General features: G+C 45.2%; 1 protein-coding gene across 13 annotated transcripts in view; it reads right to left on the bottom strand.

Moving 5' to 3' along the window:
- The window catches only part of LOC120958269 (ryanodine receptor), a 41811-nt gene that overhangs the window by 5483 nt on the left and 20775 nt on the right, over positions 1 to 15553 (bottom strand). For 2 of the 13 annotated variants that reach the window (XM_049608293.1, XM_040380943.2), the window contains 19 exons: positions 13633 to 13732; positions 12597 to 12706; positions 12427 to 12524; positions 12129 to 12353; positions 11307 to 12059; positions 10498 to 11229; positions 10295 to 10432; positions 9758 to 9964; positions 9403 to 9696; positions 6736 to 9319; positions 6523 to 6660; positions 5762 to 6048; positions 5028 to 5695; positions 4269 to 4954; positions 3700 to 4194; positions 3400 to 3633; positions 2966 to 3078; positions 336 to 429; positions 8 to 256 (listed from right to left, as the gene is read on the bottom strand). In XM_049608293.1, coding sequence (XP_049464250.1) covers positions 8 to 256; positions 336 to 429; positions 2966 to 3078; positions 3400 to 3633; positions 3700 to 4194; positions 4269 to 4954; positions 5028 to 5695; positions 5762 to 6048; positions 6523 to 6660; positions 6736 to 9319; positions 9403 to 9696; positions 9758 to 9964; positions 10295 to 10432; positions 10498 to 11229; positions 11307 to 12059; positions 12129 to 12353; positions 12427 to 12524; positions 12597 to 12706; positions 13633 to 13732 — 8205 coding nt within the window. Of the gene's footprint in view, positions 1 to 7; positions 257 to 335; positions 430 to 1050; positions 1161 to 2965; positions 3079 to 3399; positions 3634 to 3699; positions 4195 to 4268; positions 4955 to 5027; positions 5696 to 5761; positions 6049 to 6522; positions 6661 to 6735; positions 9320 to 9402; positions 9697 to 9757; positions 9965 to 10294; positions 10433 to 10497; positions 11230 to 11306; positions 12060 to 12128; positions 12354 to 12426; positions 12525 to 12596; positions 12707 to 13632; positions 13733 to 15002; positions 15103 to 15553 lie in introns of all 13 variants that reach the window. The other 11 variants (XM_040380948.2, XM_040380950.2, XM_040380949.2 and 8 more) reach the window with 9 other exon arrangements.

Below are 15553 nucleotides of genomic sequence, written 5' to 3'. Positions count from 1 at the left end.
TACTCACATGAATACTAGCACCTCCTTCGTCCTCTCCTGCTCCTTCTTCTTCGTCGCCACCTTCCTCCTCCTCTTCACCGCAGGATCGTGCAACGATGCTAGCGTAGGACATGTAAAGAGGATCTTCCTGCAAAGCGCCACTGCGCTCAGTCATCGCACCACGGCAGAACGTTGTCACGAGCTGCGTAAGTGGATCCGGTTTGCCTTCCTCCTCTTCTTCATCCTTCTTCTTCTTTTCAGCATCCTCAAATGTTTGCTGTCGTTGAAGGAGGTTTAAAAAGATAGTTTATTGATTTACCCATTGGGTGTCAACACCTTTCATTGTTGATACTTACCGTGAGGTCCTCAATCATGACCTCTTGGCCCGTATTTTCATCCTCCAGCCACAGCTCCGAGTAGCTTCGGGCAAAAATGTTGCAAGCACGATGTCTACAGAAATGCATTAACATTATTCATTTTTGTTAACAAAGAGAGAAAGAGAAGGTATAGTGTATCAGTTTCAATTTACACAAGTATAATATTTTTTTATAAAAGAAAAACTACGAGCAACAAAAAATAAAAGAAAATAAATATAAATCATAGAAAATAATAAGATCGAGCATACAAAAAAACAAAATGCATAAAACAAAAAAAAATCTTGGTAAGCATCAAATCACAAACTTCCTCACTTCCCAAACCAAAGAACCAAACACATTTGGTAATGCAATGCAGCAATGAAGCAAGGAGGTAGAACGTAAAACAATAGCCGTGCAAAAGTAACACAACAAAAACTGCACACTGAAACAGACAAATGATAGATACAAAATGTGAAAGGCGAAGAGGAACTATAGATAAGGAAAAAAGAAAATAAAATATGATGGAAAGAAGAAGAAAGAAAAACAAACAAAAACAGAGAGAAAAAAACACTACTCGCGCACTTAAAAGATACAAACTGGCACAAAACAAACAACAGCAACAATTGGTAAACGAAAATAAAGGGGGTTCCACGAAACCACCAAACAGTAAAAGGAAAAGGAAACATAAGAGGGTAGAAAAGAAAGACTCAGTCACCTGCTCAATCTATACATTGGTTTTGCTCTTAGACATGCAACAGCCATTTTGCGTCGTGCTTGTGATAAAACGTGTGTCCAATTAAGACCCTTAGCTCTAGGTCGGCATGCCTATATATATAGGTTTTAGTTAGTATGCGGTTAGTGATTATTCTCTTTTATCATCTCTGTTGTTGTTTCTTTTTTTTTGTTTATCGAACGGAAGGAATCGTTGCAGAGTGCTTTTGCAGAATAGAGATTGAGTGTAGTTTTCATTTGTTTCATTTGTTTAATATAGTAAGTACAGTGTTTTGTGAGGGGTGTGTGGGTGAGTAATAACGGGTGAAAAATATAACTTGGAGGTGCGAAAAACCGGTGAAGTATGTACTAACTACTACAGTACAACATAACCAAGATCGGTAGCTACAGTTAGTGATACAAATGTGATAAATGGAGTTGGTATGTTAGTCATACAGAATGTTGAGGAGTATTTATTTTATTTATCATTCAAGGTTTTAAAACCATTCAATTAACTTTCAAGTGATTTCATGTTTCAGACTGTTTCTTATAAATTAGGATAATAGGTAAGCTTAAATAAAGAATGAAATCAAGAGAATCAAATGCTCTAATATTTATATCGCGATATTAAACATAAGTTATATAGAAGGCTATATAAATTGAGTATTGGGCAACTAAGTTTACTTTCATGTTTGGAATTAGCGATTGATCTTACAATCTTCAAAAGAGGTACGTCTGGGAATAATTTCGCTTGTGTAAAAGTTTATAAAAAGAGCTCCTTATGATTGAAATACATTAAAATAAATAGCTTTTCTTATGTACAGCATAGTGTTTAGCTAATGTTATCATTTTGGTAGTTCATTAATTTTGAATTAGTTTTTGCATGGGCAGAAGTGAATAGAAAATTTGCCAAAAGGACTAGTAAAGAACATTCGCCAAAAAGGAAATCGGAAATCATTCTACACACAGGAGACGAAAGAGCAGAAAGATCAAGGAAAAGAGGAGCTTGCAGTAGCAAAAGTTCGGAAGAAGGTGACGTTATAGTGGGTGCTTTCTTTGAAACCATGGGATCAATAGCCATTCCAAGAACTAGCAAGAAATTCGATTGTCACAATGTGTGCGAAAGATGGTAGAATTTGAAGGATGTAAACTCATGATGCCAATATGTTTTAAATTGATTTTTGCTTAAGGCGTGTGCAGTATCCATCTGTATTAGCAAGTTTTGTCTGTTACAGTGGTACGCACTGATTGTGGTTTCCCTCTCCTAATATCGTTTTTCCTGATTGGGAGTAGTTTTGGGAGGAGGAGTTGTTAGTTTCATCACAAATAAGATATTGTTTTAAAAGAACGCAATTGAAGGCTTAAAGTTTTTCGGTAAAATTTGTTCTAAATTCTATTGCATTCGTTAAGCTGTTGTTGCTGGTGTTTGGCAATGGCAAGTTTGTTTGTAGGGTTTTTTTTTCTCAGTTTCGGTTGGCTTTATGTGAGATCCACAAAATAAAATGAACAAAAATGTACAAATATATACACAATCAACTGACAGAAACAGTTTTGGCATTTGTAACAAAAAGAGAAAACAAAAGAAAACGAAACATGGAAAGGAAACACGAAATCAAACACGTGTAACAGAAATGCATAACAAAAATAAATAACAACAGGTGGTAAGATGCACAACGCACAACAAAAATCAATCCAAAACGTGAGTTGAAGAACGAAAAAAAAACATGAACAAAAGAAAGAAAAAAAGGAAAAAACGAACAAAAAAACAAATAAAAGAAAACGAATAATTGATGCATAGAAACGAGTAAATTGGTACACAAAAGAAAGGAAATAATAACAACGGAAAAGAAATCAAGAAGAAGATAACAAAAAAAAAACTCCGGTCAAGGTAGATATAAAGTATAAGAAAATTATAAAACCTTGGCAGTGAATGTAAGGAAACTTGTCTGAAACAGGCAATGACCGCTCGTTTTCTCTGTATCGAGACGCAACTTCTGTAAACATTTTTGCTTTGTTGTTGTGGATGGTCGATCTAGATCATAGCGAAAGACAGTTGTTGATTGTATTTGTAATTTAAAGAAGAGAAATACACGTTATAGTCACATGGGTTTTTCATATTGGTAGAATGACGATTTCATTAAGAAAAGTCATTTAACGTCCAGTTGGTGCAGACGGAGTGGTGGGATGAACTGATCGGTAATGTTCGTTTAGGTTGAAGTTTAAGAGGGTATTAAAACACATAAAGGGATTTGATGTGATCGGTGGAGGAAGGTGATGATGGATAGGGTTTTCTTGTGTGTTGTCGGTATGACGAAGTACTGGGCCACGGGTATTGTGTAATCCGAACACTTACCATGTGAAGTCCATAAAGAACCTTAGCCATGGCGACGATGCGCTCGACCGTGTCTTCGATCTTGTTTTCCGGCTTCTTGTCCGACTTTTCCAGTGTGTCCTGCACAATCTGCTCCTTTTTGCCGAGCTTCGAGTAGAGATAGTGCTGCCAGGACATCTCATCCGCTGGATCGAGCTTGTCGGGCAGGGTGAGTTGCGTGCGCGCAAACTCAATCACCTCGTACTCGGGCATTTTCTGCAAATTGTTCCACCGAACGGTTAAGAAACTGTTGCCATTTAGTCGAGACACACTTCAACCTACCTTTAGATAGCGATCCTTGCAGTGCTGCACCAGCTCTTGTTCCTTACCGGCAAACAGATTCAAACCAACCGGCAGCAGACGCTTCAGACAGGCCACCATCAAGCTGGACTGAATTTCCTTATCCTTGTCACGCTTCTTATCGCGGCTGCGCTTCTTCTTCTTCACCTTACCGCCGGACGCGGGCATATCACCCGAGACGGCAGCTGAGCGGCGCGTTGCCGTAGGCATGATCAATGTCATATTGTCAATCTCGTTCGCCGAGATGAAGTTCTGCTCTTCCTTCAGGAAGTACTGGCTCTTCGACCAAACGTTAAAGATCTCCGCCACATAGTTGTAGAGCTCCTCCGCCTCGGCAACGTTATCCTTGAGCCAATGGTTACGCTGCAGATCGACGTACTTGATCAGCAGGGGATAGAACGAGTAGATATCGCGGACCAGCAGTTGCCAGTCCTCCTGGATTTGGGCTTCAATCTGGGAGGTATCATCGGTGGAAGACTACAGAAGAGAAAAGATTGGAAAAACGCATGTAAGCCAAGACCCGGAGGAATCTCGTATGCTTCAACACTTACCTTGAGGAAACCACGCAAGCTTTCCTCCTTGTGGAACATGCTGTCGCAACGTTTCTTGACCCGCTCGGCCAACGGTAGGAAGACATCCTTGAGCAGCTCCTCCGAGCTGTTGATAATGATCTGCTGCGTGTACGTGGCGATACGCGTCATCCAGGGCGCGTTCTCGTTGGCAATGTTCTTGCGAATCATCTTGAGTACGTTCTTCAGCAGATGGTTCATATGATCGGCCGTAACCATCGTGACGTGATTGCCCGACTGCGGGCTAACGTTGTCTGGGCCCTGGTTCCACCAGAACGGCAAATAGGAACAGAGCAGCGGCAGAATGACATCAATGATGTGCTGTGCCTCCTGGTACGTCTTTTCCGACTCGACAAACTGGTCGACCTCGGACAGGATCGACTCGAGCGTTGGCATGCAGCTTTCCATCTTGCTCATGATGTCTTGCGCCTCGAGTGAGGTATCGGCAATACGGTTCAGTAGCGAGAACGGGTTGTGCTTGTTAGCATGCGGCTCAAGGAAAGCCACCGGGAAGCAGGAACTGAACGCACCGAGGCAAGATCCAAGGGCAGGCTTGTGACGTTCCAGCTCGGTCTTAAGATATTTACGATCGCGCGTCAAAGACGTGTCGGTGCCGAGTGTGTAGAGAGCAGACAGGATCTTGTACGATGCGACCTGAATTTCGTCCACTAAAAGGAAGATAAAGATATATAAGTTAAGTGTGGTCGATCTATTAGTGTCACTGTATGGAATAGAACTTACACAACAAATCACTTCCATAGTCGCACGCTGCCAAATGATCGAACAGTGAAGTCAACACTGGCAAGATCACCTGATTGACGTACGCCAACGAAGTGGACGTTTTCAGATGCGTTCCACGCAGACGATCATATTTGCCATCTGTCAGGTTGACGATCGTTTGGCCCAAATCGTCCGCCGTGTTGTTGAAGAACGTCAACATCGACGTACGAATAAACTCGGGACAGTTCTTCACCAACGATTTGGCATCGATACTCTTCACTAGCACCTGCAGACAGCGCACGGTGATGCGAACGTCCGCACCGAATGCTGCCAACCGGTGACGCAACAAGCTGGCAAGCTTACAGAACAGTCCAGCCACCATTTCCTTCTCCTTCAGTGAAGCCGCACCAACGTTGTTGGTGGCGGTAGCGATCGCAATGAAGTAATTACGATTGCTGGAGAAATATTTCTCCATCAGCGGCAGTACCACCTTGGAGAAGAACTTGATGTCGCGTGAGCAGGTCTTGAAGGACGAGCGACGGCTGAAAGTAGACGATGGTTTCAGCAGCTTCATGTTGATAGTAGCACGATCGCTATAGGAGATCAGCTTCTCCAGCAGTGAGTAGGCAAAGCGCAGCTCGATCGCAGCCGTGCTCATGCCCGGCTCCTCAGTTTGTCCACGCGATGGTCTGCAATGAACAAGTTGCATTCATAAGATTTTGCTGCAAAATTATTCCCTTCCAGAAAAGCCTTACTTGTGCAGTTTGAGTCCCTGGTACTGCAGATACTTCAGGAACTCTTGCGAACGCTCGCGATCCTTGCGCTTCTCCTTGTCGGTAAGCAGATCGTACGGTACCAGCTGGGCGTGGATAGCTCCACCACACTGGTCCAGCTCTTCGTTCTTCTTCTTGGCCCATATGTCGTGCGAATTCTCCGCCAAACGTTCGGCCATATTCTGCATCTCTCTGCTCAACGTCAGATTGGTCATGTCGACCGGGTGCGGATTGTAGTTGAACGGAGAACCAGTGTCGCCCTGTAATTCCTGGGTGAGTTAAATTTGTTCCCAACAAACACCAAGCATTTTGGGGGCAACCACACACGGTACATCACATATGTAGCAAGTAACAAACACACGCGCAAAATCGATGATTTACGGGTAACGGGAGAGGTTGAGACACCCATGGACATCGTTGTGGTGTTGTGGTTGAAGGTGATAACGCACACAGTTGGTGATCGGTAGTGGTGACGATATTGATGGTGCAATTTTGAGAAGGGGTGACATGATTTGATGCAGTTTTTGTAGATTGTTTTTTTTGGATAGGGACATTAAAAAAAGGTAAACATTAGAAATTTAGGCCGGGAATTTTGATGGGTGAAGTTTTCCAAAGATAGAGTTAATGTCGGCAAAAAACGTGAAATCCGACTGTTTAAAGCAAACACGAGTGCTCTGGGAATTATGAGGTGCTCTGGAACAATAAAACGGAAATAAAACAAAGCTTACTAATCGCTAACTTACCAGATTAGGCTTCGATTGGCGACGCATCGAACCACGGTTCGACAGTGGCACATCACCCTCCGAGTGTTCGATTCTCCAGTGCAACGCCAGCAGTGCCTTCAAGCTTTCTCGTACTGGTTCGCGATAGCGTTCACGCTCCTAAAATAGTGAAAATATTGTAATATTGTAAGTTGCGAACTAATTCCTCAAGAAATTCGTCTTGCATGTACTTACGTATTCACTGAGGGTGTTGTACGGCTTCAAACGTGGATGAGTCTTGTTTGCATCTGACCATTGGTCACCGTACGTCCATCCGTTCTCGAGCTTACGGCTAGCCCAAGCGTCATGATAATGCTCGCTGAACTTCTGCACAATCTGGTTCAGATCGTTCGTAAGCTGAACCGCCGTCGTATCGATCGGCTGCGGATTGTAGTGCGGCTGATCGGGACCACCACCCGTCGGCTTACCGTACAGATCGTCATCCGAGTTCTTGGACAAGCTGTAGTCCGGTGGCAGTGCGCAACCGATTGCAATCAAGCACGGCAGCGCCTTACCGAACAGCTCCGGATCGTAGTCCATGTTGCTGAGCGAATCGAAAATGTTGGAGAATAGCAACATCGTAAGACGCTTCTCCTCATCCGACGATGCACCGAACTGGGAGGCTTGACCACCACCGGTAGTGCCGTAGTACTTGGCACAGCGTTCGTAGTGCAGGGTTAAGAGGCGCAGCGCAACGGTCGTATATTCAGACAGCTTGGAAACGTCGATAGTAAGCTTGCGGAGCAGCTTCAATAACATAGCCGGATGCATGGCCGACGTCAGTGCGACCAGGAAATCAGACACGGCTTCACGCTGTCCCTTGGTTAGCATACGGTTCTTCGACATGCGATAGACCGTGTGCAGTGTGGCATCGAGCAAGCTGGCATAGTTTTCGGCTTCGTTGTAGAACTTAGAGTGTTTGATCAGTAGTGGAAGGATCGAATTGCCAATGTACCGATTCATCGACAGAGCCATATCACTTTCCGATCCATCGCTACGGTCCAACATGGTTGCCGCACGAAGATCGGGCAGGAAAGCGTCTTCCAGCAAGCGGTAGAACAGCTCCTGCGTTTCAATTCCGTAAACACGCTCCAAGAACAGTACGATGCTCTGCTTGTGGCCAGGCACCAATCCAGACGGCATGTCCGACTTGGGCCTATCTTCACCCAGTGCTGGATTGGTCAGCGTAAACTTCAAACTCAATACTCCCTGCAAATCTTCCAGCGGTACCAGCGAACGTAAAATAGCACGCGCACGCAGAGACTCATTCTTGCCCTGCTCGATGACGGCCGCATCCGGAGCACAGCGTCCCAACAGATCGACCAGCGTACAGTAGAAGCACAGGATGGCAGCTCCAGTGTCGATATAATCCTCATCATCGTCACCCTCGGGGAGTGGATGCGAGAAGTTCAGCCCAGTAATGGTACCTTCCGCTTCGTCCTGCATCTTTCTGCGCTCCGAGATACGTTCGGACATTTTGTTGGCGTCAACAATGGCCTTCAGCAAACCCTCACCTTCACCACGCAAAGCCGGCCCAAGACACTCGGGACGACGAATGAGCAAACGTATAACAAGATTGGCATTCTCCTCTACACTTTCCCCGTTAACCCACACGCAGAAGCGCAGGAAATCGAGATAACGTTCGCCTTCCACCGGATCCCAGCCGAGATCGGGGTAGCCGCGCTCGATCAGCTCGGAATTACTCTGCAACCCACAACGAGACAGGTAAATGGCAATCTTCTCCAAGTAGTGCTCACGCAGTGCCAATGCCAACTCCGTGTTCTCCATCAAACTCGAGTACGCCACATCCAATGGCGTCGATCCGCGCAGACTTGGTCGCGATAGGAGAATGTTGGAATTTTCCAACAAGAAATCGAAATGATCGAACATAGCCTTCTGATTCATACGACCAGTACGACAGAAGTAGCACAAAAAGCGACAGCAAGCTACCACCATCTGGTGGGACGTGTCCTTCTCCTTCGGTGCCGACTCTTCTCCATCGGCCGTCTGCACCGGTGCATCGCTCTGTGCCTGGGCACGGCGTCCGAGCGTGTTCATCATGACCGCCATCACGTTCTCGTGAACGCGCAGAATGCGAATCAAATCGGGATGCTGGAAGAAAGTATGGTTGTTGACAAGCTTCCACAGACGCTTGCGCATCAGCTCTTCCTCCTCCTGGCTCATCTGTACCGGGAGCAAGGCACGAATTTGACTCAGCCCAATCCACATGTTCGCTACATCACCCTTCGTTTTGGAGTTGATGACGTAGGTCTTGTTCAGAGCCTTGATTAGCTCACCGATGGTGTCGTACTGGCGTACAAGCAGCCCAAACATCTCACGCACAAGCTTGGGATTCTCAATCTGAGACTCTTCGGCCCAGGATACGAGCTGCTTGATCAGCACCTTGCGGAACACTTCCTCGGGCGTTTTCTTTTCCTCTTCGACCGGTTCCTTGGGATCTTCTTCCAGCTCTTTCACGGCGTTGATGAAATTGTACAACTTCTTCATAGCACCTGGTCGACCCTCTTCCAGCTTGTCCGCCTCGGGCTCCTCTGGCTCTTGCAAAGCATTAAGAGACACCTTGCCCATTAGCTTCTCGTGGAACTCGATCAAACGGTTGCGAAGCTCGGGACCGCAAGACGCATTCTCAAGATCATCTTCCTCGAGATTCTTGTATCCAAGGATGGCGTTCATCTGCTCGCGCGGTGGACAGCGGAACTCTCGCGTCTTCTTGGCAGCAACGGCACTCGGCAGATCAGATTGTTTGATCTCGATGTATCTAACGGGTGGTATTGATGAATACATTTGTAGTACTAATAATGTTGCATTATAATTTTAGAGTCTAAACACTAGGTAGCTTACCTGCGCAACTGATCCTGCTGCAAATCTCCAACATAGTTGTGCGCGAATGCAATAATGCTCTCCACGCGATGTCTCAGCTGCACATCGTACAGATGGTGCAGCAGGTAGCACATCTGCAGCTTGGCACCTTCAGCCATTTTCATCGTCAACAATCCCTTACGGTGTTCGTCCCTACCTTCCTTTTCGAAAGATGGATCCCACGTCTCGGGATCAATCATGATCAGTAGCTTCTCTACATCTTCGTTAGTGATAACACCGACCAACAGCAAACGATCGATCAGCTTGATCAAGGGCCTTCAATGTGAATTTATATCGTCAGAAGCTGCTAACAAACCTCAGAACGGGGCATACTTACAGGAAAAGGTTCTCGTTAGATCCACCGATGGGATCGCGGTTGTGTACCTGATTGATCTGTACTGCTTCCTGCAGTGCGCTCATCACGAACTCCCTCACCACTTCGAGTGGGAATCTTGGCGAATATAACGAGTCAATTGCCGGTATGGGTTCACTGGAAGAATCTGGTGCTACTATTGTCGGCATATTCGATTGTGAGGGTGTGGGTCTGGGGAAGGAAGAATAATGGCATGCAGATGTTGTAGGAAGAGAGGTACACGGAAAAGGTTGATGAACGACACGAAGACGAAGCTTAACTCGGTGGAGAGCAGTGACATGTCGGCACCGTCTCAGCCACCTCGTTCTGCTCGAAACGTGACACAGTGAGGTTAGAAAGGTTAGAAGTTGAAGTAATGTGCAAGAAGTCCATGAATAGCGGTGCTAGAAGCGTGCCTTCCTATTCAGGGAGTTCTCCGAATGAGAACGAAACACGTGGGGTTTAGTAAGTGGGTTATCGAAGTGTATTAGTGGCCCATCACACAGGGGTTGAACTACTTACGCTATTTCGGTCATGTTCATTTCCGGTCGAACGGAAAGCGTTTGCAGTGAACGGAGCGAGTGGCACATTTCTGGATCAATGTATAGCTCGCGCAGTTCGGAGCCTAGCGGAATGATGTACTCATTCTTACAAACCTCCCTGGAAAAGAATAGTCGTTAGAGTATTATAGATACCATATTTGCATATAAAACACTTCAACATACATTGTAGTGGCATGCGATTCTAGATGCAGTGAAATTAATAAATCATAGAATCCAAGACGCAGCGGACCACTCATGTACTCCGACTGGATCGCGTACAACAGCTGCTTCTGATCGACGTGCGAGCAAAGTGCATGTGCGGCACGATAGTTCGACTGATAGCACAGTGCCGAATAAAGCGTCAGCGTATGTGCATGGAACTGTAACAGACGATCGATTTCGATCAACTCGAGAATATCGATACAACGATCCTCCTCGGGGATGTGCAGTGCCAGCATCGACACTGGGTCCTCGCACAACATCGACCAACCGCGGATGTCCGACAGCTTCAGGGCGTGCACCTGCAAAGCAGTATTCGGTACGCGTGCCCACTGGTGGGGCTTCAAACATTGGACCTTCAGTCTCGGTGGGAACTGTGGGTTGATATGCTTGTCGCTGGTTGGCAGTACGGCAGCCGACAGAGGCAGCGTCGTCGGTGTGCGACCGAGCTCAATCTGAAGAATTTCCTTGCTCGTCGCCTCAACGAAGATGGCCGGGAACAGCTTGGTATCCGGCTCCATCAGGAACACGTGGGACGTTTCCTTGCCCTCGCACGTAAACCGGATCGTGCCGGTAGCGGTATCGACGAAACATCCAACAAACATGCCCTGCGATGCGCCCTTACCAGACGAATCTTGGGTAACTTCGTTGAACAGTTCATCCGCGCGCACCATATAGCACGATTGACGATTAACGCTGGAAATAGTGATAAGTGAGGAAATAGACTCTTTGTAGATACCTCGAAAACCTTTCGATTTGTCCAGCACACTTACATCTCAATGGTTTTCTCATTCTCGTCCTCGACGTAGATCGCTGCGTGGCGCACCTTGTTCTGGCTGAACTCCTTGCTATGCACATGGTACTGCGTCGTCACCCAACCAACATACACGTGGGTCGGATCTTGGCCGGGGAAAATGCGCACCCCGTAGAAGTACTCATTGATTAAGCGCAGACAATCTGCATCGTAAACTTCGTTGCCGAAAGATTCCACCTGCGGACTTCCCATACCCTTTCGCTCCGGCGTCAACGGAGCTTGGGCACGCAGATCGCTGTTCGACATGCGCGTAGCCTGACCGCGCTGAGTAACTTTCAGATTGCTCTTGCGTGGTTCCGGCTCCGGTGTGCGACGATCTTTCAGCTTATCCTTGCTCTGGTCCCGCTTCTTGCCGAACAGTCGGAACGGACTGCGGCCACGCTTTTTGCGATCGTCACCACCCTCCAGCTCGTTGTCCGAGTACGCGTTAAGCTCGCCGTCGCTCGTAGCCTCACCATTGATTTCAATGCCCGGTGGGCTAAGTCCACCGCGTCCCTGGTGTCTCGACGGGCGTCTTGGCCCGTTGCGCATCATCTCGTCGGCTTCGGCCGCATCTTCCGAATAGTTACGATGCAGACCCTTGATATCGTTCATGGTGAAGCCACTGCGCATGATATGGTCGAAGTGTGCCGGAGCCGAATGATCAACCTCCGTCATTAGACGATGCTGACGGATGCGTATCTCTTCCCAGCGGCGCATCTTCTCCTGTTCACTGTGCAAGAGGAAAGTTGGATCGTAAAAATGATTGTATCACTGATTGTCTGTGACATTGATCTCTTACGTAATGAAGGTATTGGCGCATGTTACGGGGAGCGACAAACGCAAAAATTCCCAGTTGGCCTTCTCCATCGTCTCGAACGTGTTGTGCGAGATCTTCATGCAGGGTGGCGTATCGGCACCGCCCGGGATACGCGTCACGTCAATCTTGCACTCCGGAATCTCGTCCGTATTCTCGAAGATTGGTTGATCCTTCGTGTACCAATGGGTAACGGGACGCTTCATGTTGCTGTAACATCGAACATATAACATCGAATATAGATTAATCTCTGTCATTACAATTTCTGCAGTTTAATACTTACACGCAGAATGGTTCGTAACCTTCCTGCAAACCACAGGTTGTAAACCACTTGAGAGAGTCTACATCCTGACCGTACACAACACGCGCTTTCTGACCGATCTGTTAGCAGGCAAGAAAAGTACTCGTCAATAAATGCGAATGATAATACGATCACAAAAAGATACTACATACACCAATAGTACAGGCTGGCACAAAGCCAACACCATCCGGTGCGTTGACATCCGCAAAGGTAGTTTCACCACCAAGAGCATCCATCAGCAGTTCACCGTTTAGCGAGAAACCTAGTGCAAAGTAGAGCAGCGTTCAATTATCGAAGAACCACCAAATTAGGCAGGCGCAGTACGTTAGACAGATAGATTGCCAAGGGATAAGTATGTAGTATATACAAGCAAAGTCAAAATATTAAACACTCCTAAAGCAGAATCTATTATGAAGCGCGGAGTTTGTTTGGTAGCATTAGTTGTTGCGTCTAGTTTCATGCGTGTTAGCTACATGCCATTGTGAGAAATAGTTTCATGCCGTTAGTCGCCTAGTATCGTACTGTGTGAAGCAAAAACGAGTTTACTGGTATTGGACGATAGTAAGATTGTTGTTTTTCTTCAGTGTTTAATTTTTCAAAAATAATGAATTGCTGAGACATCTCCTTAAACTGTTAGTTAGGACAAGTGCCATAAAACAAGATTGAACTGATTAATGCATAAATGATAAAAGTTAGTAAAGATGAGGTATTTGTTTATGATGTAGGCTGGTTAAAAACAATTGCATTTAAGAGAAATGAGAGCATGTTTAGTCATGATATTAATACTGTATGTTTGATTGCTTCATGAAAAAAATGTAATGATGTTTTGAAAAATGCTAAAAGTAGTGGCAATCGTATACATCCTTTATCTAATGTATACTGTATGTTATGCATAAATGACTGCGTTGTTTGTTATATGATCTAGATTTTGTCGAATGGTAATTATTTTTACATATTGATACCACTGTTAATGTACGTGAATGATCGATAAAATGGCACATTATTGAAAACTGCTGTTCATGTTTTGAATAAAAGCGAAACGTCATACCGATGCACAACAAAGCCGAAAGTAAAGTCAAAATTTTGAATCTGATTTGATTTTGAAAGTTTATAAAAAAAAAATTGTTATAAAGAAACAGTAGAAGCTAGATATTAGTTGTCGTTCTATAATTGAGATATGATCCTTACTGATCGTATGATCCACTAAGTCAAGAAATACACCGACAATATCGCCTGGTACCCACTGTTTGCCGAACGACTCCGTTGCACCTCCGGACACTTTCTCTTCCTGTGTGGTTGTGTGATGTTACACACGCAGTTTGAAGGGGATTTTTGTTTATATTTATTTTTTTGACGAAAACAAGATTAGACCGCACCTCCCCCGTGTCATCGAGACCGGTGGGGTTCGATTAATTTTAACGGAAGAGAAAATCGGAACCGTTTGTGTTTTTTTTTGTTTTGGTTTGAGTGGGGTTTTAGGTTTGGATCATTTAGGTTTCAGGTGGTTCGACGGTCGGATGGTAGCGATCGATGTCGAAGCATTAGTGCCAATATACATGGAATGAAGGACGCAATCATTAGTCAGTAAAGGATGCCGAAACGTAGGATCGAATTGGTGGATGTGGTGGTGGTGGTGGTGGTGGTCGTGGTAAAGATGAACCCCAAATGCAATAATTTCAAATTCCAGAGCCGATGCCAGTGCCACGTGTTGCAGAGTATCGTAAGGTCATTATGCGTGGAGTGTAGTTTATACCACCATTATACGAGTAACCCGCGTGGAATATGTTGAGGATGCGTTTGGAAAGAGGGGTTAACACAGTTGAACAAAAGAGTAATAGTTTTGGAAACCAATAGAAAGAGAGAATATAGAAAGAGAGAAAGAGAAAGAGAGAGAGAAAGAGAAAAAAGAAAATCAGAAAGGAGAAGAAGAGTTTGTAACGTTCAGGGAAGATTTCCGAGACATATTAACACAGTAGATAATTCAGTATACAATTTTCACGGTTCTAAATATGGTGTTGTTTCAGCATTTTTTGGAGATCATCAGATATTATTGGTCCTATTTTAATCTCTTTATATTCACAATAATTTCATGGTTTCTCTATTTGAAGATGTGTGGCCATGAGGCTTAAGTAACATTCAGTTGATCCAATTGTACGTACAACGCAAAATGAAAAAGGTAAATCATTAAAAACATGAAAAAGGTGGAAGGTGGAACACACACATGATTGTTGCAATTAATTAGAGCATTGTCGTCAGATACTGATAGTAAACAAATGGACATTTAACATACACAATAGCAATAGTAACAAGTAATGCACAGTGATGTGTGTATCGGAGGTTCCAAAGAGTAGCAAAATCTTGAGGCTAGTACACGTAACAGAAGAAGAAAATCCTTTACATAGGTTTTGACAGCTGTGTGACGTGTGGCCGCAGGATAGATATGCGAAACGAGTAGATAAAAGTAGTGAACAACGATCAGATAAAAGAAAACAACAACACGCAAACAACGCACACACGAGCGTGCGCCATCTGCAGTGCGCGTCGGCGCTCTAGCTTACTCATGCTCTTCTCGTGGACGTTTATGAAGCAACCGATGATGTCTCCGATCTTATAGCGTTTACCAAAGTCTTCGACCGTGTGCAGATGCATCTTACGTGCCTGTTTCCATCCCACCCCCGGGAAAGGGGATCGGACGCATAATAACAACGGGTATCCAAGGACCAAGGAACAGAGGTGTAAGGTGCATCATGTGGGACGGTGCGCCGGGTCAATAGAAGGGCGACATCAATTGAACGAAAGATTGGACAATTGAAAAGAAAGATGATCAGAAATGGTAACGTAACAAGAAGACCAGCTAGCAATGGTACGATGCATGGCTTTCCCTTTTGGAACAGTACCTCTGACCGATGCCTAAATCACTTGGACTTGGAGTATATAAGATAGGTATGTTTTATGTGTGCAACGTGATGGGGCTTTAACATTCTGTGAACCATTGGAAACATCGAGCCTGTACGAGGTTTATAAAGCGTGAGGGGCGTAGGCCACTACCTCAACCATCGTGATAAGAGATAAGTGTGTGTGTGTTCTGTGTTGGGTGGAACGGAATGTC

Source organism: Anopheles coluzzii, chromosome 3, assembly GCF_943734685.1.
Source record: "Anopheles coluzzii chromosome 3, AcolN3, whole genome shotgun sequence".
NCBI classification, from domain to species: Eukaryota; Metazoa; Arthropoda; class Insecta; order Diptera; family Culicidae; genus Anopheles; species Anopheles coluzzii.
Note: the sequence above shows the minus strand (reverse complement) of the source record. Positions and strands in the feature narration are given on the sequence as shown.